Genomic DNA, 24373 nt, shown 5'->3' on the forward strand with positions numbered 1-24373 from the left:
TTTTAGAAAAGTAGTGCTGTTAAGTCAGAAAATTATGGCTTAAGTTACGGACTCTGTTCATAAAAGACTTTTTTTTTATTTCAGGGTATTTTGGGGCCTGTTTCTTTTATTTTCTGGAGTGTTTTTATTTTTGGCTTATAATATATGTTTGTTTAGACCAAGTGAAAGCTCATGAAACAGTAGTTTCAGTTTCACAATTTGATGAAAATTTTTAAGAAATTGATTTCCACCATGATTATTTTTAAACAAAAGTCTTATCTCTAATGCTTTTGTGGGTGTGATGCCTTCTGTGGAGGATTAGAGATTGAATATCTTATTTCTGCAGTAGGAATATACAACATATATGAAATTTTCAAGTCTCCACAGAATTGAAAAGTCAGTTTGGTTACTGTACTTTGAAACATGTGTATACTATGGGCCTAAGGTGTTTTTTAATCTTTCATCTTTTTAGGGATCAAATATCATTAGAAAAATAAGCCATGGGCATTACAAACGTGGTCTGGTGAAATTCAATATTCACTATGACAATTTAGAATATGAGCTCCTCGGGAGGAAAGTTAACTCACCACTCTAACTTTGCATCTAAATATCTTAAAATATGCCATTGGTTTTATGAAAAGGTTTTGATCTACACTCCTATTTTAAGTTCAAAAGAAAACCTACATTTTAAAGTGTATTCTTTTTCTGGGTATATTTACTTTGAACTATAGCATATAGTTTTTCTCATAAATCTAACCTGCCACTATCTGTTTTTAAGACTTTGTAAACTTCAAGTGGTTATGATGTGTGAAGTTTGGATTAAACTAAAATTTTCAGAAAACACATGTTACATATTTTGATTGTTTTGAATTTTAACATGGGCCAGTAAAAAACTTAAGTGTCTAGTGGAGTAATATACTATACTCTGTTACTGTAGGAAATCACAGAAAATTACTCTTTCCCATCATGTTAACAATAGACAAATGAAGCAGCTGTTCTTATTCTTAATGTAGTTGTTTGAAAAACTTGCACAATTTAATGAAAATGTCTCTACTCATAAAACTTAAAATGCTCACACATGGAAAAAGTCATAATGTTTTGGCAAATATTACTTTGTTAGGAATGTGAATGAGGTATACCTGCTTCATAACTAGAACTCTATATAAATGGCATGGAACTGTGGTGGACCGCCAACTGAGCAAGAAGACTCTGACAAAGGATGAATTAATACTCTTAAAAAATACAGATAGTTCTTTCCCAAACACTTGTTTGATAAGGATGAATTATATACTCTTCTCTGTTTCTTTTTTTTTTTCAGGCATAATTCTTGGATCATCATTTCTACTCAGTATAAATGATTTTCTCCTTAAAACAAGCCTCAAAGAAAGAAGTCGCATTCTGATAGGACCGTGTTGTGCTACTGCCAATCTGGAAGCTAAATGGTGTAAACACAGTGGCAATCCAGGCCCAGAACAATCCATACCAAAAATATCCATTGACTTAAGAGGAGGTCTGCTACAGGTCTGTGGATATTGGGCCTACTTTTTCCATAGGTTATTAACTAGCCCTTGTTCATTTTTGAAAAGTTTCACTAATTCAAATCTTTGTGTGGTAAGAAAGGATATTTGTCAGATTGCTACTTACTAAATTTTCAACAACTTTATTGAGATATAATTCATATACCAGACAAACTACCTATTTAAAGTAAAAAAAAAATTCAATGTTTTTTTAGCATATTCACAGAGTTGCACAATCATTACCACAAGCAATTTCAAAACATTTGCATTACCACCAACAAAAAACCCATATCCATTAGCAGTCACTCACCGTTACCCTCTAACCCCTTCATCAGGCCTAGGAAATCACTAATCTACTTTCTATCTTCATGTATTTGCCTATTCTTGACATTTCATATAAATAGAATCATATAACCTATGGTCTTTTGTGACTGACTTCTTTCACTTACCGTGTTTTCACGGTTCATCCATGTTTACGAAGTGTCAACGTTTTATTCCTTTTTATGGCAAATAATAATCCATTATATGGATATACCACATTTTATGTATTCATTCATCAATTGATAGACATTTGGGTTCTTTCCACTTTTGGCTACTCTGAATAATGCTGCCATGAACATTTGTGTATGACGTTTTGTGTGGACATGCATTTTCATTTCTCTTAGATATATAACTAGGAATAGAATTGCTGGGTCGATTTTTTTTTCTTTTTAATGTGTAGACTTTTCTTTTTTGAGACAAGGTCTTGCTCTGTCACCCAGGCTGGAGTACAGTGGTACAATAATAGCTCACCGTAGCCTCAGTCTCTCGGGCTGAAGTGATCCTCTTGCATCAGCCTCCTGAGTAGCTAGAACTGTGTACCACCACACTCGGCCAATGGTTTTGTTTTTGCTTTTTCTCAGTACTGATGAGGTCTATGTTGTCCAGGCTGTAGACTTTTCTAACTATTAATACAAAGTAGTCACTCTGTTGCAAGTACAGTGTCACTAGCAATATATAAGAACCATTTTCTTATATTAAGTATTTTACATGTTATGATATCTGATTTCAACACTTGATACATTAGTCACATTGCAACCTCTTAATGCATTTATCTTAGCAGCCAAGTATAGAATGTTGAAGGCATCCAACTTATTTATTTCTTGATTATTTTTATTTGGATAGATTTTAATCTAATCTTTATGTACCTTGATGCCACTCTAAACTTGACACAAATCCAAAACGCTTGAAAGATTCACAGTGATAGAAAATTAAAACAACTAATTGCACAATAATGAAGCATTAAACATGAATTTCTTTTCTTTCTTTTTTCTTTTTTCTTTATTTTATTTTATTTTTTTTTTGAGACAGGATCTCATTTTGTTGTCCATCCTGAAGTGCAATGGTGTGATAACAGCTCACTGCAGCTTCAGCCTCCTGGGCTCAAGAGATCCTGCCCATCAACTTCTTGAATACTAGGACCACAAGCATACACCACTATATCTATTTTTTTTTAAGAGATAGGTTCTCACTATGTTGCCTACACTGGTCTCAAACTCATGGGCTCAAGTGATTCTCCACCCATGCTGGGATTACAGTCATGAGCCCTAGCACCTGGCCAATTTTTTGTTTTTATCTAAAAGTTGTATTGTCTCAACTTTTCACCAGTTTTTTTTTTTTTAATACATGGAGCAAGATTTGGGAAGATCCTAACAACTTATTGTTTTGCGTTGCTTTGGAGATCTTCGGGATCTATCAGAAATCTTCATATATTTAGCAATAAGCATGTATTACTTTATGAAGACTATACATTGTCTTACCTTTTTTCCAAGGCAGCCAAGTAACTTCACATTAAAAACTACAGTGATCTGTTTACATGATCAAGTGCTTAAAAATAAAAAGTAAGAAAATTTTAAAACCACAGCATTAATAAAAGCAAAAACAAAGTACAGTGTATTATCTCTACATTACAGTCATTGTCTCTTGATAATTTAAAGGCTAGAGCACAACATTCTACTCCCCAGCTTTACTTTTCACCTATCTCTATTTTTCAGCATCCAATAAAAATAAGATTGATGAGAACACAAGTAGACTTAGTGTTAGATCTCTTACTTTCATTTCTGAGTTGCCTTAATTCCAGAAAGCAGAACCTAAGCCTAGGGTTTAAAACTTACCCACACGATATAGGGCTATCATATTCTACTGCTGTATATTCTTTTGTCTTTTCTGTGTTACCTGGTTCTCTTAGAATTGATAGTTGTATTGCCTTTATTTAATATTTATAGAGAAATTTAACATTTTTGAAAGTTTTAATCTTCATTATAACCTACTGGTCATTATATGTTTATAACTTATTAGTTATAGACTAATATTACATACAGAAAAAGAAAACTTAATCTCCATTAGAGGAAACACTAACTCCTTTTGTTCTGAAACTCTACTGCAGCTTCTGTAGTATAGTTGATTCTCAGGGGCTCTGGAATTCTCTGTGTTGGCACAGTCTTACTAAACACGGAAGTTGGGAGCCTTCTAAGTTCAGGTTCATTGAAAAGGCTCTCTCTCTTTTTCTTTGAAAAATAAAAGTGCAAAGAAAGGAACCCTATAATAAAGACTGCTTCTTTAATCTCATAACAAAATGGAAAAGCTATTCCACAAAGTTACTGTTATGATTTTATTAACATTTTGGCCCAGATGATCTTCTTTGCCTTCTCTCAACTATAATAGGTGTTCTTTTCCCTCCTAGGTAAATTAATTCATAAACATTACTTTAATCAACATAATTTGAATTCAACGTTTTAAATTTGTTGCTATTCTCACAAAATATGATGTAATTAATTTTTTGTTGTTATATATTTACTCAAGCAGTAGAATTTTATCCTGTAGGTCAATTACTTTTTAGAAATTATAGTTTATTATAAGTAATTAAATTGAACATAAATACAGTTCTACATTAATTCAAATATGATTATATCTAATTATTCTCAAGAAATATTTGTATTTAAAAGCCATTAGAATTTTTTGTATGATTTTCAAGGTCTTCTGGGGTCAAGAACATTTGAATTGTTTAGTTCTTCTACATGAATTACTCAATGGATACCTTAATGAGGATGGAAATTTTGAAGTACAAGTTTCTGAACCAGTCCCTCAAATGTCATCTCCTGTGGAAAAGAATCAGACATTTAAAAGTGAACAAAGTTCGGATGACCTACGGACAGGTCTATTTCAGTATGTACAAGATGCTGGTAAGTAGCAACAGCCTTGGTATGAGAGAATGTGTGTGTGTGTGTGTGTGTGTGCGCGCATGGGTGCATTTTAAATGCATGTTGACTAATATCACATCGAGATCACTTTCAAAAGTGCATTAAAATTTGCAGTGCAAAAATAGTACATTATCATTCAGTCTCTCTTTTGGGAAGTTGTTGATTTCTTTCTGCTCCAGAGTATATAAAAATGATCAACCAGCTTCTTCATGTTTTTTATTCTCGTGATTTTTCTTGCCTTTACTAAACCATGTTCCCCTTTAAAATCATGCAATTAATTATACTTTTATTTGACAGAATCTTTGAAATTGCCTGGGGTCTATGAAGTTTTATTTTATAATGAAACTGAAGATTGCCCAGGGATGATGTTATGGAGATATCCAGAACCTAGAGTGCTAACCCTTGTACGAATAACTCCTGTGCCTTTCAACACCACAGAGGATCCAGATATTAGCACAGCAGACCTTGGCGATGTGCTACAGGTATGTAATGACTACTCATTGCAAAATGAAAATGCTGTCAGAAAGGGATGATCATATATTAGGAAAAATGTTTGGAACATACGTATTTCTTACATTAATAGTATCAAAGAGAAATATGCATCTGTGTGTGTGGTATGTGTGTATTCACACACATGTAATAGGATTTTTTAAAATAAGGGAATAATGTAATTCAAATTCATGATACATGGCAATTTTTTTTTATTGTTCTTTAGGTTCTGGGGTACATGTGCAGATCAGGCAGGTTTGTTGCATAGGTACACACATGCAATGTAGTTTGCTGCATCCATCCCCCCGTCACCTACATCTGGCATTTCTCCCCATGTTATCCCTCCACGACCTCCCCACCCCCTTGCTGTCCCTCCCTTGGCACCCCCCGAAACAGACCCCAGTGTGTGATGCTCCCCTCCGTGTATCCATGTGTTCTCATTGTTCAACACCTACCTATGAGTGAGAACATGCGATGTTTGATTTTCTGTTCTTGTGTCAGTTTGCTGAGAATGATGGTTTCCAGATGCATCCATGTCCCTACAAAGGACATGAACTCATCGGTTTTTATGGCTACATAGTATTCCATGGTGTATATGTGCCACATTTTCCTTGTCCAGTCTATCATTGATGGGCATTTGGGTTGGTTCCAGGTCTTTGCTATTGTAAACAGTGCCACAATGAACATATGTGTGCATGTGTCTTTATAATACAATGATTTATAATCCTTTGGGTATATACCCAGTAATGGGATTGCTGGGTCAAATGGAATTTCTATTTCTAGGTCCTTGAGGAATCGCCACACTGTCTTCCACAATGGTTGAACTAGTTTATACTCCCACCAACAGTGTAAAAGTGTTCCTATTTCTCCACATCCTCTCCAGCATCTGTTGTCTCCAGATTTCTTAATGATTGCCATTCTAACTGGCATGAGATGGTATCTCAGTGTGGTTTTGATTTGCATTTCTCTAATGACCAGTGATGATGAGCATTTTTCATGTTTGTTGGCCTCTTATATGTCTTCTTTTGAAAAGTGTCTGTTCATATCCTTCTCCCACTTTTGGATGGGTTTGTTTGTTTTTTTCTTGTAAATCTGTTTTAGTTCTTTGTAGATTCTGGATATTAGCCCTTTGTCAGATGGGTAGATTGCAAAACTTTTTTCCCATTCTGTTAGTTGCCAGTTCACTCTAATGATTGTTTCTTTTGCTGTACAGAAGCTCTGGAGTTTAATTAGGTCCCATTTGTCTATTTTGGCTTTTGTCGCCAATGCTTTTGGTGTTTTAGTAATGAAGTCCTTGCCTATGCTTATGTCCTGAATGGTTTTGCCTATGTTTTCTTCTAGGGTTTTTATGGTGTTAGGTCTTATGTTTAAGTCTTTAATCCATCTGGAGTTAATTTTAGTGTAAGGTGTCAGGAAGGGGTCCAGTTTCTGCTTTCTGCACACTGCTAGCCAGTTTTCCCAACACCATTTATTAAACAGGGAATCCTTTCCCCATTGCTTGTTTTTATAAGGTTTGCCAAAGATCAGATGATTATAGATGTGTGGCGTTGCCACCAAGGCCGCTGTTCTGTTCCATTGGTCTGTATCTCTGTATTGGTATCAGTACCATGCTGTTTTGATTACTGTAGCTTTGTAGTGTAGTTTGAAATCAGGTATCATGATGCCTCTGGCTTTGTTCTTTTTGCTTAGGATTGTCTTGGCTATGCGGGCTCTCTTTTGGTTCCATATGAAGTTTAAGGTGGTTTTTTCCAGTTCCATGAAGAAGGTCATTGGTAGCTTAATGGGGATAGCGTTGAATCTATAAATTACTCTGGGCAGTATGGCCATTTTTACAATATTGATTCTTCCTAACCATCAACATGGAGTGTTTCTCCATTTGTTTGTGTCCTCTCTTATTTCCTTGAGCAGTGGTTTGTAGTTCTCCTTTAAAAGGTCCTTTACATCCTTGTTAGTTGTATTCCTAGGTATTTTATTCTCTTTGTAGCAATTGTGAATGGGAGTTTGCTCATGATTTGGCTCTCTGTTACTCTGTTATTGGTGTATAGGAATGCTTGTGATTTTTGCACATTGATTTTGTATCCTGAGACTTTGCCGAAGTTGTTTATCAGTTTCAGGAGATTCTGGGCTGAGATGATGGGGTCTTCTAAATATACAATCATGTCATCTGCAAATAGAGACAATTTGACTTCCTCTTTTCCTAACTGAATACCATTTATTTTCTGGAGAAAAGCCTCACACCATTTTAAATCCACTCACTGTCTTCCCCTAGTATCCTCTCAAAATGTAGGTGAGGCAAGATCCTTTGTCTTACCGACACACATGAGATAGTTTCTTATCACCAGTGTGCTTAAGATTAATATCTTTCTTGGCCAGTGCTTGTTTTTTAATGCCATGACTATGTAATACATTGACAACTTCACATATTCTACAAATACTCTTCCAGTTCTAATGAAGTATGAGCACTTTACATATTAAGTAATTTTCTGTTTTTGAAATTGAGTTTACAATGTAATGTTTAATGTCTGTACCTTGATGGTATTTAGCTTTTCCTTGTATTTAGTTTTCTAATAACATTTTATCTACTACTTGTCCATGGACTGAACTAAAACTTCATTAAATATTATAGTTGTGTGGGTTTTTTGTCTTTTTCATAGTTACATTGAAAATGTTGTGAGTCAGAGCGTAATAGTTACTATTACCCAATAAATTAGAAACTATACTTTTGCTGCTTTAAATTTGACTTTACAAGCTTCCTATAATTCTGAAGCACATGGACCTGATAGGCAAAGGTTATGATATTAGCACATGATGGCACTACAAAAGGAGAATCCTTCTGAGAGTTATTTGCAATCAAATATGATTTGCCTCTTCCACACATAGCTTGAAAAAGAATAAAAGAAAATGTTCTTGGGTGTTTCTTTTCAGCTGGGTTGGGCAGTTCACTCATAGCTGCACATATGTTCCCAGAATCCTGAGCCTTTTTATTTTATAAGCACCTCCTGCCCACTGGCAGCTGTACTAATGTGTCCCAGAAGGCTTTGCTCTTATCCATCATCTTTAGGAGGGATGCTCAAAGCCAGATATGAGATTCATTGTTGTTGAAATGCAGAAAGAAAAAAAAAGACTTGGAGGCTTTGGGGAAGTAGGAGGCTGAGCCAGACTCATAGGGAATAAAGGAAAGGAACAAGTCCCATGTACCCAGCGGACACAATAATAAATGTTTTTGAATGATGGGTAATGGGGCTGAATCAACTGCTAAGTGTTTTGCATCCAGAAGCCATTGCCTTCTTTTTTGGACAGAGAAAAATCTAGAAGTATTCCCTGAATACACTTTTAATCATTCTGTCTTCATAGTATTGTAAAAGCATGAAAAATAGATCTCAAATACATTAAAAAGAACCCTGCCTGAAAATTTTAAGTGAATTCAGTGTATTCAGTGAATACAGATGAAAGGACCTGGGCTAAATGCTGAGAGAGAAACACAGAAGTGGAGAGGGCTCTAACTGTTCTCTCAAGGTACCTGTAGTTTTTTAGGAGAGACAAGTACATAAAACATGGCAGGGCAGAACCTGTGACATACCATGAAAAAGCCACAGAGAATCTGCATTTTTAAACAACGAAAGCTTACATCTGAACTGAGACACCAAGACAAGGCTTCATGGAGGAGATGGTTACTGAGGTGATCTTTGAAGGATGAAGAGGATTAAAACTGAAAAAAAATGGGAGTGAAGGTGTATGTAAAGAAAAACTCGGTATGAACAAAATTTCAGAACTAGATAGGGCAGAATATAATATTTCTGGGAAGTGGCAAATAATCTGGTTTGACTAGCACAGGTTAGACAAGTATGGGATTAGTGGAAGAGTGATAGGCTACAGATGTGGCTTCTTAATCTCCGTTCATTCCAAAGAGGGAAAAGAGAAGGAAACTCATTTCTTGAGCACCTAATATGTACCAAGCACCAAACATGTTATTTTACATGTGCTATCCCTTATATCTTCCCTCTAACACTGTGTGGTATGTACCATTATCTTCACTCGAACCCTGTGTGGTACATACTGTTTAGAGCTAAGGTAAATCAGATTCTGAGAAACATAATTTTTCCAAGATCATAAAGCAAGTTATGGGAGTAAAACTGGAACTCAAATCTTGGGTTGTATGACTTCATAATTCTTTCTTCTTTGTTGTGCTACCTTGATGACATTTAGAGTGTAGGGTTTATATTTCATTTGATAGGCATTGGAGAACCACTGGCAGTCCAGAGCTTTGGAAACATTAGTAGTCTGGTGGAGGTGGAATGGAAACAGGAGAGACCAAAATAAGAAGACCTAGTCTAAGAGAGATGACAGGCTATGACCTGAAGGAGTAGTAGGGAAGGAGAAAAATGAATGCAAGAGAGGTTGTAGAGAAGAAATCAATGTTCTTGACAACAAATATGCTAATTTAATGATGAAGTAAGAGACGTCAAGGTGAATGCAAGATTTAAGCTCAGTGGGAAGTATGGCAAAAGCATTTATGCAGTTTTGGAAATAAAGAGAAGTGCCTGCTATCCAAGATGCTGTTCACTTTGTGAGGTGCTTTACACAGATTCTATCTAAGCCTGAAATCAACCCTGCAGAGAGTGTTGTTATCCCCCTGTTAAGGTGAGGAAGCTGAGGATCTGAAGAGTTATGTGAGGGGCCTCCTCTCACACAGTTTCAGGAAGTTTATAGGTCCCCATATAACCTATGTATGAGTCTCTCGTGAAGAATCACAAGAACATAAGAAACACTGCTGGGGCTTTTAAGCTCTATGTCAATTAGGATTAAGGTTCAGATATGAAAGACAGAAGATATACAATACCAGTAGCTTAGGTAAAATAGAAGTTTATTACCTGTCACACATGGGAACAATCTGAAGGTTGGCAATCTAGGACTGTGAATATCTCTACAAAGTCATGAGGACCCCTCTTCCTGCTGTGTGCTGCTCTGTCATCCCCAGCACTTGGTTTTCCTTCATGGTCCAAGATGGCTGTACAAACTTGAAGCATCTTGTTCCTACTCCAGCCATAGGAAGAGGAAAGGACCAAAACAGAGCATGTCTTCTCCCTTTATGGGTAGGTCTTGGAACCCACACACTGTACTGCTGTGCTGCCAACATCCCAGAGTCCAGAATTGTGTCACATGGCCACACCAAGTTAAGAGGGAAATGGGGCTCATTTGCAGAGGATGAAGGAAAGAGGAGATATTGGGAAACAGCATCAGCCCCGCTGGCATCACAGCTGCAACACCGAGGAACTGTGTCCACAGTCTCTCCATCCGCCCAGTAACCTGCTTCTCATCTTGCCTGATTGTGAGATTCATTATCTAGTCTATGGTGCATTAAGAAAAATTTCACTAATGAAAGGTATGCCAAGGCAGAATTTGTAGAGAACACTTTAGAAGCAAATAGGATTTGCAAAACAAAAAATAATAATAAATAGTTTGAAATGCTAGCATTCCTTGCCCTTCAAAAAAGTGAGAGGTGGGGAAGGAATCTGTCAGTAAGACGTGCTTTTAAAGTAAATGGAAAACATTTGCAAACTGGAAGAATACTGAAGTCATTTTTATCCTGTCACTTTATTTGGTGGTAGAAATTTTATTAGTCTATTTCTCTTTTCCCAGTAAATACTCTCACATTTAAAAGGGGGAGGGAAGCATTTCTCGAAATGAAGAACTACGCTTAGCAATCAGAATGTGTTTGATGTTCACTGCTCAGTATTAAAAATGTTTGGGGTGTAAAAAAATGAAAGAATAGTAAATATGAATTGATGGCCTGTGACCATTTTTTATAAATTGGTCTCTGCCAAATAGAAGTATTTTCCCCCTGTGAGATTCACAATAAAAACCATTATCCATTAAGCACAGATCATTTCTTGAGAGCTACATTGTTGAAGAGAACAGCAAACAGAAGGAAAGAGGGAAATACAGGAAAGCAATGTTGTCCAGCTGTTAAGAGCACAGCTTCTGGAGCTAAAGTCTCTGGGTCCAAATCCAAGGTCAGCTGGTGATCTTGGACAAGTTATGTAAAGTAATTCTTAGTACTTCAGCTTTCACATTTGCAAATTAGGGATAATCATAGCTCATACTTCATTCAGTTGTTAGGAGGAATAAATGACTGTTGGATGTAAAAAAACATGTAGAACAGCATCTAGCACATAGTTAGTGCTGAATAAATGTTAGCAGTTATTATGTTCTGCTAAGGGGTTATCATCTCCAGGTGCTAATTTGCCTCTTGTTCTGCTCTAGATTTTGAATCTTGGAGACAATCTGAGTTTTGATTGCAAGCTACAAATTCTTGACCTCTTTACCCTTTCCATAAAGATATTAGAAAAAGTTTATTTTTGTCAAGCACACATGGCTTCCAATTTTTAAAATTTAACACCTAGTAAAAAAATAATGAAACTTTATTACCTTAGATGTTTTCTAGCAACATTTTTAAATGCTACATCAAAGTTAAAGGTCTTGGTTCTCTTATGCTTTTTAGCAGCAACCTTTTTAGCAGCTTTATTGAGGTATAATTATACGATTCCCTAATTTAAAGAGTATAATTCAGGGAATTTAATATATTCATGGAGTTGTGCAGTCTTCACCAGAATCAATTTTGGAATATTTTTATTTCCTTAAAAAGAAACCTAGGACTCTTTAGCTCTCACCTTCCAGACTCTGCAACCCCCAGCCCTAAGTAATCATGAATCTCATTTCTGTCGATATGTATCTGCTTATTCTGGACATTTCACATAAATGAAATTATATGTAGTTTTTTCATGACTAGCTTCTGTCATTTAGCATGTTGTTTTCACAGTTCATCCTTGTTGGATCATGTATCTGTATTTTATTCCTTTTTGTTTCCAAATGATACTGCTTTGTATGGATATACCACATTTGCTTATCCATTCATCAGCTGATGGACATTTGAGTATTTGTACTTTTTGAACCCTTATTTACTTCACTTAGACTCTTTTGTGTCCTACAACTTAAGGGGAAGACCAAAAGGTGATGGTGATTAATCATATTTACAAGGTACTCCTAACGTACATTTTTTCAGAAAGCTTAAAATCTAAGCTTCATGAAATGAACAGCTTGGCAACAATTACCCAGCAAAGTACAGTAAGTGTTATAACTAAAGGGCAGGGGTAGGAGTTGATATAATAGGAGATGAGTGCGAAAAGTAGACTTAAAGCTTGATAGAGGAGCGTTTTAAGTGCTTGCTGAGACATTTGGGCTTTATTCTATAAATAAGCGCTTTATTCTGTGAAGACAGTCATTAAGGCTATTGAGCTGAGCAATGACCATGGCCAATTACAAAGGAAAGGATGAATCAGGACATACTGTAGATTGGATGCATAGAGAACTGTTCAGAGCATATTATAATTACTCACAAGTAATAAGAATGACGGTTGGAATGGGAAGGAGGAAATGAATGTAAGTAGAGACATCTAGAGGCAGAATAAAGAGATTTCAATGCCCGGATGTGTATGGTAATGGGAAGGGAAAATTAAAGATGACCCTATATGTCTATTCTAGATGACTAGATGAATGGAACACCATTAATGGGGACTGGAAATGTCAGAAGAAAAGTGGGGCAGCCAGGCGTATGGGATAATAGGTTCTACATTGGATGCTTATAATTTAAGGTTTTGGAGGAATAATCATAGTAAAATGCCACCAGAAGTTTGGACATGTGGGCTGACAATTCAGAGAAGAGGGAGAGTTATTTAAGAAATGGTTTTGGGAATTACCTTCATAAAAGTAAAAATTGAAGCCACAAAAGCAAAATAAAAGTCACACTCAGAGAAAGAGTTCAAAGACTAGAAAGATTAAGATAGAATCATGAGAAAGCTTACTGTATCTAGTAAATAAATAGTAGATGAGGAATTATAGGGGGTTGAACAGTTTTCCCCTCCCAAATTCATTTCCACCTAGAACCTCAGAATGTGACTTTATTTGGAAGTAGGGTTTTTGCAGATGCAATTGAGTTATGATAAAGTCAGACTGGATTAGAGTGGGCTATAATCCAAAACCAGTATCCCTTATAAGACAAATGAAATTTAGACAAAGACACAGACACACAGAGGATAAGACCATGTGCAGGTGGAGGCAGAGATTGGAATGTTGTAGTTACAAGCCAAGGAACACCAAAGATTGCTGGGAGCCACCAGAAACTAGGAAGAGGCAAGAAAGGAATCTTTTGCCTTCAGCGGGAATATGGCCCTAATGACATTTCAATTTCAGACTTCTAACTCCAGAACTGCCAGATAATAAATCTCTATTGTTTTAAGCCAATAAGCGTGTGGTAATTTTTCATGGAAGCCCTAGGAAACCCCAATACAGGAACCAACAAAGGAGTGGTCAAAAAGGAAGGCCTTGGAGGCAACAGAGCCAGGAAAGTCCAGGCATAGTGAAAATCTCAAGAAGTATACAGAGCTCAGTAGTATCATGTCTGCAGAAAGAATATATTATGGACGGGAGGCAGGGGGTGGAAAAAGCTGTGAATTTGTAACTTCCAGATCACCACTGACTTGGAGAGATCAATTTTAGTTGCCAGAGCACCACGTAGAGCCCTTAAAGTAGCCCATCTCCCTCTTGCGTTCATTGTCTGTGCTTGGGTCACAGTGGGCTTAATTGTTTGAAATCCTCAATACGCTGTTAAGTACCATAGCAGTAGAGGCCATGTGTTTTGTATTTTGCCAATGTTTCCCTGTTGTCTAGAGACTGGAACATAGCAGTTGCTCAGTATGTGTGAAAGGGATTGAAGGATGGAGAGAAGAAGTGAGGAACTAGAAAGTTATGAATTTAGTTTACACTTGATTTTAGGACATGGAGGGGTTGTTTTCAGGAGGACTTACAGAAAGAGAGTTGAATGCTAAGATTCTCTCCTTAGATACAGGAGAAATTAGAGGTAAAAATATCAGTTTAGGCCAGGCGTGGTGGCTCACACCTGTAATCGCAGCACTTTGGGAGGCCGAGGCAGGCAGATCATTTGAGGTCAGGAGTTCGAGATGAGCCTGTCCAACATGGTGACACCCCATCTCTACTAAAAATACAGAAAATGTTAGCTGGCTGTGGTGGCGCACACCTGTAGTCCCAGCTACTTAGGAGGCTAAGGCAGGAGAATTGCTTGAACTCAGGAGGTGGACGTTGCAGTGAGCTGGACCACACTACTGCATTCCAGTCTAGGTGACAGAGCAAGACTCCAACTACAAACAAAACAAAAAACAAAAATAACAAAAATATCAGTTTAAAAAAAGAAAAAAGACTGGGCATGGTGGCTCACACCTGTAATCTCAGCACTTTGGGAGATTGAGGCAGGCAGATCATGAAATCAGGAGTTCAAGATTAGCCTGGCCAGGATGGTGAAACCCTGTCTCTACTAAAAATACAAAGATCAGCCAAGCCAGGTGGCAAGCACCTGTAATCCCAGCTACTCGGGAGGCTGAGGCAGGAGAATCACTTGAACCTGGAGGTTCAATCACTTGAAGGCAGAGGTTGTGGTGAGCCAAGATCACACCACTGCACTCCAGCCTGTGCGACAGAGCAAGACCCTGTCTCCAAAAAAAAAAAAAAATCATGAGGTGACAAGACCTAAATGAGAGTTTGAGCAATGTTCATGTGCTATTGTACTGTAGCCCACAAACCTTGACAAGCGGTAGTGTACTAAGGACAAAAAACAGACTTGGATAAAAGCTCTAAGATTTTAGGACTAAAAGATGTCGTTTTTTCACTTATTCTTATTTTTTTGCCTCCATTTAGTGTTTTCTTATCTGGTGTCAGACATTGTGCTGACAGCTTTATATAATAATCTCATTCAGTCTTCATCTTACAAAAACTTATTTTATAAAAACTGTTATCATTCTTATTTTACAGATGAGAACACTAGGCCCAGAGAAGTTAAATAAGTTTCCCAAGGGCATACCACTGGTAAATAGCAAAGCTGAGATTCTATCAGGCTTTCTGATTATAGAACCTACATTCTTAACTACAAAGATGAATATATACTTGTAGTTTAATAAAAAATTCTCTCCTATTGAATTTGAAGTATTTCAGGATAGCCTTTGAAGATGACCTCCTTACAATACACTTTCGCATATGATCAGTGCGTCTTAAATTTTTCCAGTCTATAGATGTGATAATAGGGTTCCAAAGCAGCAGCCTCCCTCCCCCAAGCATAATGTTTTTTGAAATCACCTCTTGTTTTCTATGCAAATTCTATATTTTACTCTACTATGCATTTTTATTAGTTTTACCATATAAAATAGTATTCGAATTTCATTGCCTGTACTATTAGTTAATGGAGAGATCCTCTTACATTTATAAAATTAATCTAAACCGAAAGTATGTATCAGGCAGTTTTCTCTACCTTGGTGCCACAATATTTTGAAAGCCTGGACTTACACAAATAAGTAATTACAGATGGCAACCATTTTTTTCACTGCTTTATCAGCCACATAGTGGTGAATCACTGAGAAGAGATACTCAGAATGCTGCCAAAGCAGCTAAATCATATGTTGGTTTTTGGCTACTATTGGAAGGAATTTTGATAAGTGTGTTTCCTTGTTAATGGGTCTCCTATATCATATATTGGACTGGAATGGTTGCTTATTCAACATATGGTATAGGAGACAGCTTCTTTTAACATTCAACATATGGTATAGGAGACAGCTTCTTTTAACTAGCTCAAGGAAATACTCACCAAAGAGCATTTTTAGTGAAGAGAGATGGCTAATGTAGTTGTGCTTTACTTTGGGGAGTCTCACTATATTTAAGCTGAACCACGATTCTCAAAGGACTCGTTATCACCACAACTAGCTCTCTTAACACAGCTCTCAGACTTCATTTTATTGCAAGGATCTTGAAACATATGTAAGAGTAGTACATTCAGAGTTTTATCTTATATTTGTTGATTCAAAAATATTCCAGCATTTTAGAAATATTTGCTATGTCAACTTTCAACCATTTTTGAAAAAAAAACAATGATTTTATTAATCTTACGTGTATTTTTAACCCTTTATTATGACGTCTTTTTTGTTTTTAATTCTCCATGAGGAAAAGTCATTTCAACCCAAATTCCAAACATCAACTATCTGTTCCTCTTAGCTAAATCATGGTATATCTATAATATAGCAGCTTTCAGAGTTCCTTTCTACTTTACTAAAAATGATCTTAAAAGATGGGTACTCAAATTATTGAATTTTTTCTCTTTCTTAAAACATTCTTTTGTACACATTAAGAAAATTCAGAGCTAAACCTTGATGTAAGCCACTTTTGGTAATTGTATATTCAGAATAAAAGATAGTCTTGAAGAATCAACATTTTCACAGTTTATCCTATTGAAGATTTGACTCCTTCTATACATACAGCCTTACATTTTTTTCCAGGAAATACCTTGATCTCTGTAAAGTCTTTGTGCCATGTTGAAAATCTTCACCAGTTATTTTACCATTGAGTATAAAATACACCTTCATAAATACTATCATATTAATATAATAAACAGACCAATAAAATAAACAATTTGCTAATGTTAGTGCTAGTGCTATCATCTAGTGGTAAGTTAAAGAACTTGTCTGATACAGTTTTTTCAAGTGTGTATTTTGAATACATTTAAATATATCGATTGATAGCATATAATAGGCATGGCACTTTCTTTTAGCTTTTAGACTACCTCTGTTTTCTTTCTTTGATTCAATATAAATTTGGCCTTTTCTAAGTTATGTGGATTTAGTTTGATCAAAATTATTTCTCTCATATGAACTCCACCTTACAAAGGGATTCATAAACTGATCTTGAAGAACTTCAAATAATTTTTTTCTTTCTTTTTTTAAATTTTATTTTAATGACAAAATTGTATATATTTGTGATATACAATGTGATGTTCTAAAATATATATCCATTATAAAATAACCAATCAACCTAATTAATCAACACACTCGTTACTATCAGAGTTTTTGAACCAGAACAACTCCATCTTGAATAGGGGCTGGGTAAAATGAAGCTAAGACTGGATGGGCTGCATACCCAGGAGGTTAGGCATTCTTAGTCACAGGATGAGATAGGAGGTTGGCACTAGATACAGGTCATAAACCTTGCTGATAAACAGGTTGCAGGAAAGAAGCTAGACAAAACCCACCAAACCAAGATGGTAACGAGAATGACCTCTGGTAGTCCTCACTGCTACACTCCCACCAGTGTCATGACAGTTTACAGATACCATGACAACATCCAGAAATTACCCTGTCTGGTCTAAAAAGGGGAGGAACCCTCAGTTCCAGAAACTGCCCATCCCTTTCCCATGAATAATCCACCTTTGTTTAGCATATAATCAAGAAATAACCATAAAATGGACAGGCTGCTGCCTTCAGAGTTGCTCTGCCAATGAAGTAGCCATTCTTTAGTCTTTTACTATATATGTATATATGTATGTATATATGTATATATTTGTACTTTACGTTCTGGGGTACATGTGCAGATCATGCAGGATTGTTGCATAGGTATATACATGGCAAGCTGGTTTGCTGCCTCCATCCCCCCATCACCTATATCTGGTATTTCTCCCCAAGTTATCCCTCCCCAACTTCCCTACCCTCCACTGTCCCTCCCCTAGTCTTCCTCAAATAATTTTTTTAAGTTTCTTGTTTTATATGTGTCCTATTTTATTCTCCAAACCAAGACTTCTAACATTCAATCAATTTTAATTGAAAAAAATTCTGATGATTTCCCTAAAAAAAAATTTCCTATTGTGAAAAATTTCAAATACAATAGTCTCTCTTTATCCATGATTTCTCTTTCCATGGTTTCACTTTCCACAGTTTCAGTTACTCATAGGTGAGTATAGTACAGTAAGATATTGTAAAAGAGACCATATTCACATAACTTTTATTATAGTGTATATTATTAATGTTTTACTGTGCATAATTTATAAATATACTTTATCATAGTATGCATATATATAAAAGAGCATATATTGTGTGTGGGTATAGATAGATAGAGAGAGAGAGAGAGAGAGAAAGAGTTCAATACTATCTGCAGTTTCAGGCATCCATTGGGGGTCTTGGAATGAATCCCACATGGATAAAGGAAGACTACTCTATATAAAAATAGAAAGATGATGGCCAATCACGGTGGCTCACGCCTATAATCCCAGCACTTTGGGAGGCTAAGGCGGGAGGATCACGAGGTCAAGAGATCAAGACCATCCTGGCCAACATGGTGAAACCCCGTCTCTACTAAAAATACAAAAATTAGCTGGGCGTGGTGGTGTGCGCCTGTAGTCCTAGCTACTCGGGAGCCTGAGGCAGGAGAATTGCTTGAACCCAGGAAGCGGAGGTTGCAGTGAGCCGAGATCGCGCCACTGCACTCCAGCCTGGCACCTGGCAACAGAGCGAGAATCTGTCTCAAAAAAAAAAAAAGATAAGTACAGTAAACTCTGAATCTTTAGTAATTGTCAGTATCCTGTTGTCCTTGTTGCATCTATTCCCTTCACTTTTTGTTGATATTGTTATTGTTTTCTGGAGTATTTCAAAGGAAGTCTCAGATATATCATTTCACCCATATTGTCAGAGCCAACAAAAATTAACAATAATTCCTTAATATCATATTATGCTCAGTCTATATTTTTCCCCTCATGTCTCACAAATCTGTGTTTAGATTTGGTTTGTTTGAATTAGGATCCCACTGAGGTCCACACATGATATTAGTTGATATGTTTCTTAAGTCTCTTTTAGTCTTTAAGAGTCCCCTTTTTAACCCCCTTATGCCGCTTAATTATTGAAGAAATTGGATGATTTGGCCTGTATATTTTCCCACTTTCTGGGCTGTGGCCCACTGTGTCTTTATAATATGGTTTAACATGTTTCTCTATCCCCTATATTTTCTGTAATCTAGTCTTATAGAAGGTTGATTGGATTTGAATTGGATTTTTTGAAAAGAATGCTTTTCAGGTGATAGAATAATATTCCTCCTATTGCATCACAACAGGAGGCAAGAGATGTCTGCTTATTTCACTTTTAGCAATGTTAAAATGGATCAGGTAGTATTAGAATGGCCCATCATTATAAAGTCCCCTATGAATCTTTTACACATGGTTTAAGCATCCATTGATGGGTATTATGGTTTGTCAGCAATTCCTCCAACTCAGAGAATTTAAATTCCTCCACTTGGAGGGAGGAGGCATCCTGCATTTATTGAGCAGGTTGTGTGTGCCAGAAATTCTGCTTAACAGTTTACCTACATTCTGTGCTTTGCTCTTCCCAAATCTTATGCATCCCATACATCATAATAGCTTAATAGGAAAGGGAACTGCGATTAGAGAGATTAATCTGTTCAAGATCATGTAGCTGGTAAGGGAGCCCAGTTCTGCAGGTTTGGAGGGTTGTTTTTATAAAAAATTAACCGGGAAAATATTAATTCTCATTTATATGTAGAAGTGGGTAAAATAGATTAAAAGTAAAGACAAAACTGAATGGAAACAACAACATCTGTAGCATTTGTATTACTATCGATAAAACAATGTTAATGTTATATGTGCTTAGTACTTCCCTTGCCCCAATTCTGGACCATTGGAGTCCTGCAGATAATTTATTTCAGTGATAAATGTCCCTTTAATGAACCAAAAATGTAAGATGTATGGTAGTTCGTTTTATAGAACACCATGACATTCACCAAATAACGTTTTCATAAAATGAAAAACTGTATCACAGAGCATTTCTATAAGTCTTTAAATACAGTTTGTTTTCACGGTTTGGAGTTCGTCTTGTTCAGAGCAGCAAGTTGATGTCTATATGACCTCCCAAAGTCCTTTCCAGTCCTGTGATTCTCACACTAATGAATTCAAACAGAAAAGGATTATTGGGCCAGAACTTGCTTGGAGTATCTTCAGAGCCAGGATGTAGGAAAAGTTACAAAATACAGATGTCTTTAAGATGTATGGTAGTTCGTTTTATAGAACACCATGACATTCACCAAATAACGTTTTCATAAAATGAAAAACTGTATCACAGAGCATTTCTATAAGTCTTTAAATACAGTTTGTTTTCACGGTTTGGAGTTCGTCTTGTTCAGAGCAGCAAGTTGATGTCTATATGACCTCCCAAAGTCCTTTCCAGTCCTGTGATTCTCACACTAATGAATTCAAACAGAAAAGGATTATTGGGCCAGAACTTGCTTGGAGTATCTTCAGAGCCAGGATGTAGGAAAAGTTACAAAATACAGATGTCTGTCAGGGATGGGATCCAAAGAGAAAACCAGGCCAGAAGTTAGAAGTAGATATGTTGGCCGGGCGCGGTGGCTCAAGCCTGTAATCCCAGCACTTTGGGAGGCCGAGGCGGGTGGATCACGAGGTCAAGAGATCAAGACCATCCTGGTCAACATGGTGAAACCCCGTCTCTACTAATACAAAAAAATTAGCTGGGCACGGTGGCGCGTGCCTGTAATCCCAGCTACTCAGGAGGCTGAGGCAGGAGAATTGCCTGAACCCAGGAGGCGGAGATTGCGGTGAGCCGAGATCGCGCCATTGCGCTCCAGCCTGGGTATCAAGAGCGAAACTCCGTCTCAAAAAAAAAAAAAAAAAAAAAAAAAAAAAAAAAAAAGAAGTAGATATGTTATTGTACAAAAAAAAAAGTTTTGACTTTGGCTTTTAGCCATAATTTTTTTATATTCAGATAAAGCTATTAAGCTATCATATCCAGTTGAGAGACAGTGAAGTCCTGTGGTTAAGGATATATAGTTGAAAAAATCATAATTCTTTGCATTCAGGTGAATGCAGACCAGCTCTTGGTTCTTCAGACCTGTGCCAGATTGCACCTTTTAGAGACTCTGTAATCTTACATTTTTCATTCAGAAGTAAAATCATTCTGATGCCCTTTGGAATTGTCAGTGTTTGTATATCAAGAATTATAAACAAAAAAATCTTTAAAATATTGTATAATTATGTGACATATGGCAAAAATGTTTATACTTGTTAACCCAAAAAGTAAGTCATTATTTTTTATTGTTTTATTGAGGGAAGAGTCTCTTAAATTAATGCCATTCATTTTAATTGCATACTAAACTTTGGAGAATGTGTTATATTAGGGAGATTTTGTTCCTTGTGAGGTTTTTATTTTGTTTTAACTTTTTAAAGAGTATATTGTTCGAAGAATACTGTTTTTTCTCTTGGGCAGCGGGGTCAGGAGAAAAGGATCAGAGTAGGGAACAACTGAGGAGGTTTCTGATTGACTGTTCTGTGTGGATGTAAGACCTAGTCTGTGGGTACCACTGATTGTTGGATTTGTTGTTGTTGTCATTTATTCATCCATACTATTTTTTAGTTTTCTATTTTACATTTTTATTTTTGTAATAAATCTTCCATGAATCTCAAGAGAAAAATTTGCCACCTATAATCTGTAGTGTATCCCTGAAACAGCTAATTAGGTACCTGTGGCTTTTATTCTACCCTGTAATGTGTTACGAATTTAACTAGATTGTCTAAAAAGCACTTCCCAAACTCATCCTTTCCACATTACATTCTTTCTACATGATGATCTGCATAACAGGACATAGGTTACCACCAAATATTAGTGGCAGTGCAGCCAGAAATTCTATCTGCAAATTCATGAATTAACAGCCAGTCTTTCTAGCCCAGGAAGTTTCCCTCTTTGTAGATTTTCTAAGAGATGATTTTGCAAGACAGAAAATTATAGATTCTTTGAGAGCCTTTTTTGTTCCCTTGGCCGCCTGAAACCTGAAAACAACTAAGTGAACAGATGTATGGTTTGATGTATTCAGTTGATATGTAAATAGACATATTTTCTAAAATCCTGTGGCTGCTTTTAGGTATGTATAAGGTTAAGAGTGATTGGTGCTAAACTACTATAAGTCATTATTTCAAGCAAATTTGGCATGACAGACAGTAGGAAAAAAGAATCATAATCAATATCAAAGGCATTCATGTTTCCTTATAATGGTATATGTCGCATATATGCTTGACTACTTTTTTTTGCATTCCACTTTGTGGGTGCAGTGTTGAGGTGGTCGTTTAAGAATATGACTGTGTAAGGAAACTATATACTCACGAGTGTATAGTTTATATGAGTATATAGTTTACTATATAAACATGAGTATACTCATGTTTATCAGATTTGAATATTTTGAAATTCCAAGTAGTTAGAAAATTGTATTTTCAATTTTATAGGTACATAGTAGATGTATATATTTGTGAGGTACATGAGATATTTTCATACAATCATACAATGCATAATCACAACAGCGTAAGTGTAGTATCCATCACTTCAAGCATTTATCATTTCTTTCTGCTATAAACATTCCAATTATATTCTTTTAGTTATTTTTAAATGCACAGTGAATTGTTGACTGTATTTTTGTACCCATTAGCCATACCTACCTACCTCCCTCTGCCCCACTACTCTTCTTACCTTGTGGTAACCTTCCTTCTACTCCTTATCTTCATGAGTTCAATCGTTTTAATTTTTAGCTCCCACAAATTAGTAAGAGCATGCAGAGTTTGTCTTTTTTTTTTACCTGGTTTATTTCACTTAACATAATGTCCTCCAGTTCCATCTATGTTGTGGTAAATGACAGGATTTCATTCTTTTTTATGGCTGAGTAGTACTCCATTGTGTATATATACCACATTTCCTTTATCTGTTCATCTGTTGATGGACACTTGGGTCGCTTCCAAATCTTGGCTATTGTTAATTGTGCTGCAATAAACATTACAGTGCAGATATCTCTTAAATATATGACTTACTTTCTTTTGAGCATATACCTAGCAGTGAGATTTCTGGATCATATGATAGTTCTATTTTTAGTTTTTGATGAACTTCCATACTGTTCTCCATAGTGATTGTACTAATGTATATTCCCACCAACAGTGTACTGGGGTTCCCCTTTTCCCACATCCTCACTAGCATTTGTTATTGCCTATCTTTTGGTTAAATCCAAGTAGTTCTATGTGTCATGAACAAAACTTATTATACACATAATGAAAAAGTCAGTTTCCTGATTTTTAAGTTTATATGCAAATACATCTTAACATCTTATCTGTTTTTTAAAAAGAGACTTCACAATGGTTTGCAACAATTACATTTTTATTTCCTGTCAATTGGATTTATGTGTATTTGAAATGGATTATATTTCTTATTCATTTAGTTTTAGTTTAATGGTATATATTTTATATTCACTCATGATGAAGTATTTCTAAAGTCGAAAATACCTTAAGTTGGACTCTGAAAATAGCAAACACATTGTGGATGTGTGCAAATTTATGTTACTTTTATATGTCTATTTCTTCACCCTTCTTCCAGAAAGCCTTCCCCTGATATCCTCTGTCTCCATCCAGGTGGAAAAGTTGCCCCACTTTAAGACACTCATATTACCCTTTCCCTGGGCCCATTTATATTAATTCCTTCCACTTTACTCTTCTTGAGAACAGAGTTTGTATGATATTTATCTTTGATCTTGTGCCTAACGTAGTAGTTTGTGAGTGTTGATTATGACTTCGTGAAAGCTTAAAATGAAATAGAAAATTATCTTAATGCACTGAAAATCTAAAGCCCATTGTCTGGGCTTTACATACTGTCATCATAATCTAGTTGGTGGATCTATTAAAGCCTGTTGAATGAGCAGGCTGAAGACCTTTGTAGCACTTCTGGAGATAACTTTGAACAAAGACATAAAAGCTGAAATTAGTGCTTATTCTACACAGGGCACCATTGAGGAGAGGCAGACATAAGTTAGAGTTCTCTGTCCACACTATGCCCAGATAACATTAGATAGTATTATTAAGTGCCATAAGAGTTTAAGCCATACATGGGTGTTTTGGGAATTCAGAAGTTACTTCTAATTTAGATGACCGTGGAGGGTTTTTTGTTTTTGTTTTTCTTTTTTGTAAGAGGTGTAGTGAGTTGTTTTGAAAGATGGGTGGGATTTCAGGAAACTGATGGAGACAAACTGATGACAGCTAAAGGTCTATGTAGTGTAAAGTAGGATACTAGTTTGGGCAGAGAGGTAGGGGCCAGAATTGGGGCCTGATTCCTTAGGAATGTTGATGGAATTTGCACACAATTCTGTTTTGATCACACTGAGATTTATTCCCCTAGGACATTTATCCAGAATACCAGGGGTCAACTAAGGTTATTA

At 36.2% G+C, this 24373-nt stretch overlaps 1 protein-coding gene across 6 annotated transcripts in view; it reads left to right on the forward strand.

Moving 5' to 3' along the window:
- VPS13B (vacuolar protein sorting 13 homolog B) overlaps positions 1 to 24373 on the forward strand; it is an 839649-nt gene that overhangs the window by 692850 nt on the left and 122426 nt on the right. For all 6 annotated transcript variants that reach the window (XM_012455820.2, XM_021675751.2, XM_021675750.2 and 3 more), the window contains exons 37-39: positions 1298 to 1500; positions 4510 to 4717; positions 5033 to 5217. In XM_012455820.2, the coding sequence (XP_012311243.2) occupies positions 1298 to 1500; positions 4510 to 4717; positions 5033 to 5217 (596 nt within the window). The remainder of the gene's footprint in view (positions 1 to 1297; positions 1501 to 4509; positions 4718 to 5032; positions 5218 to 24373) is intronic.

This window comes from Aotus nancymaae, unplaced genomic scaffold (genome assembly GCF_030222135.1).
Source record: "Aotus nancymaae isolate 86718 unplaced genomic scaffold, 86718_ANA_hifiasm-v0.15.2.pri h1tg000036l, whole genome shotgun sequence".
In the NCBI taxonomy this organism is placed as follows: domain Eukaryota; kingdom Metazoa; phylum Chordata; class Mammalia; order Primates; family Aotidae; genus Aotus; species Aotus nancymaae.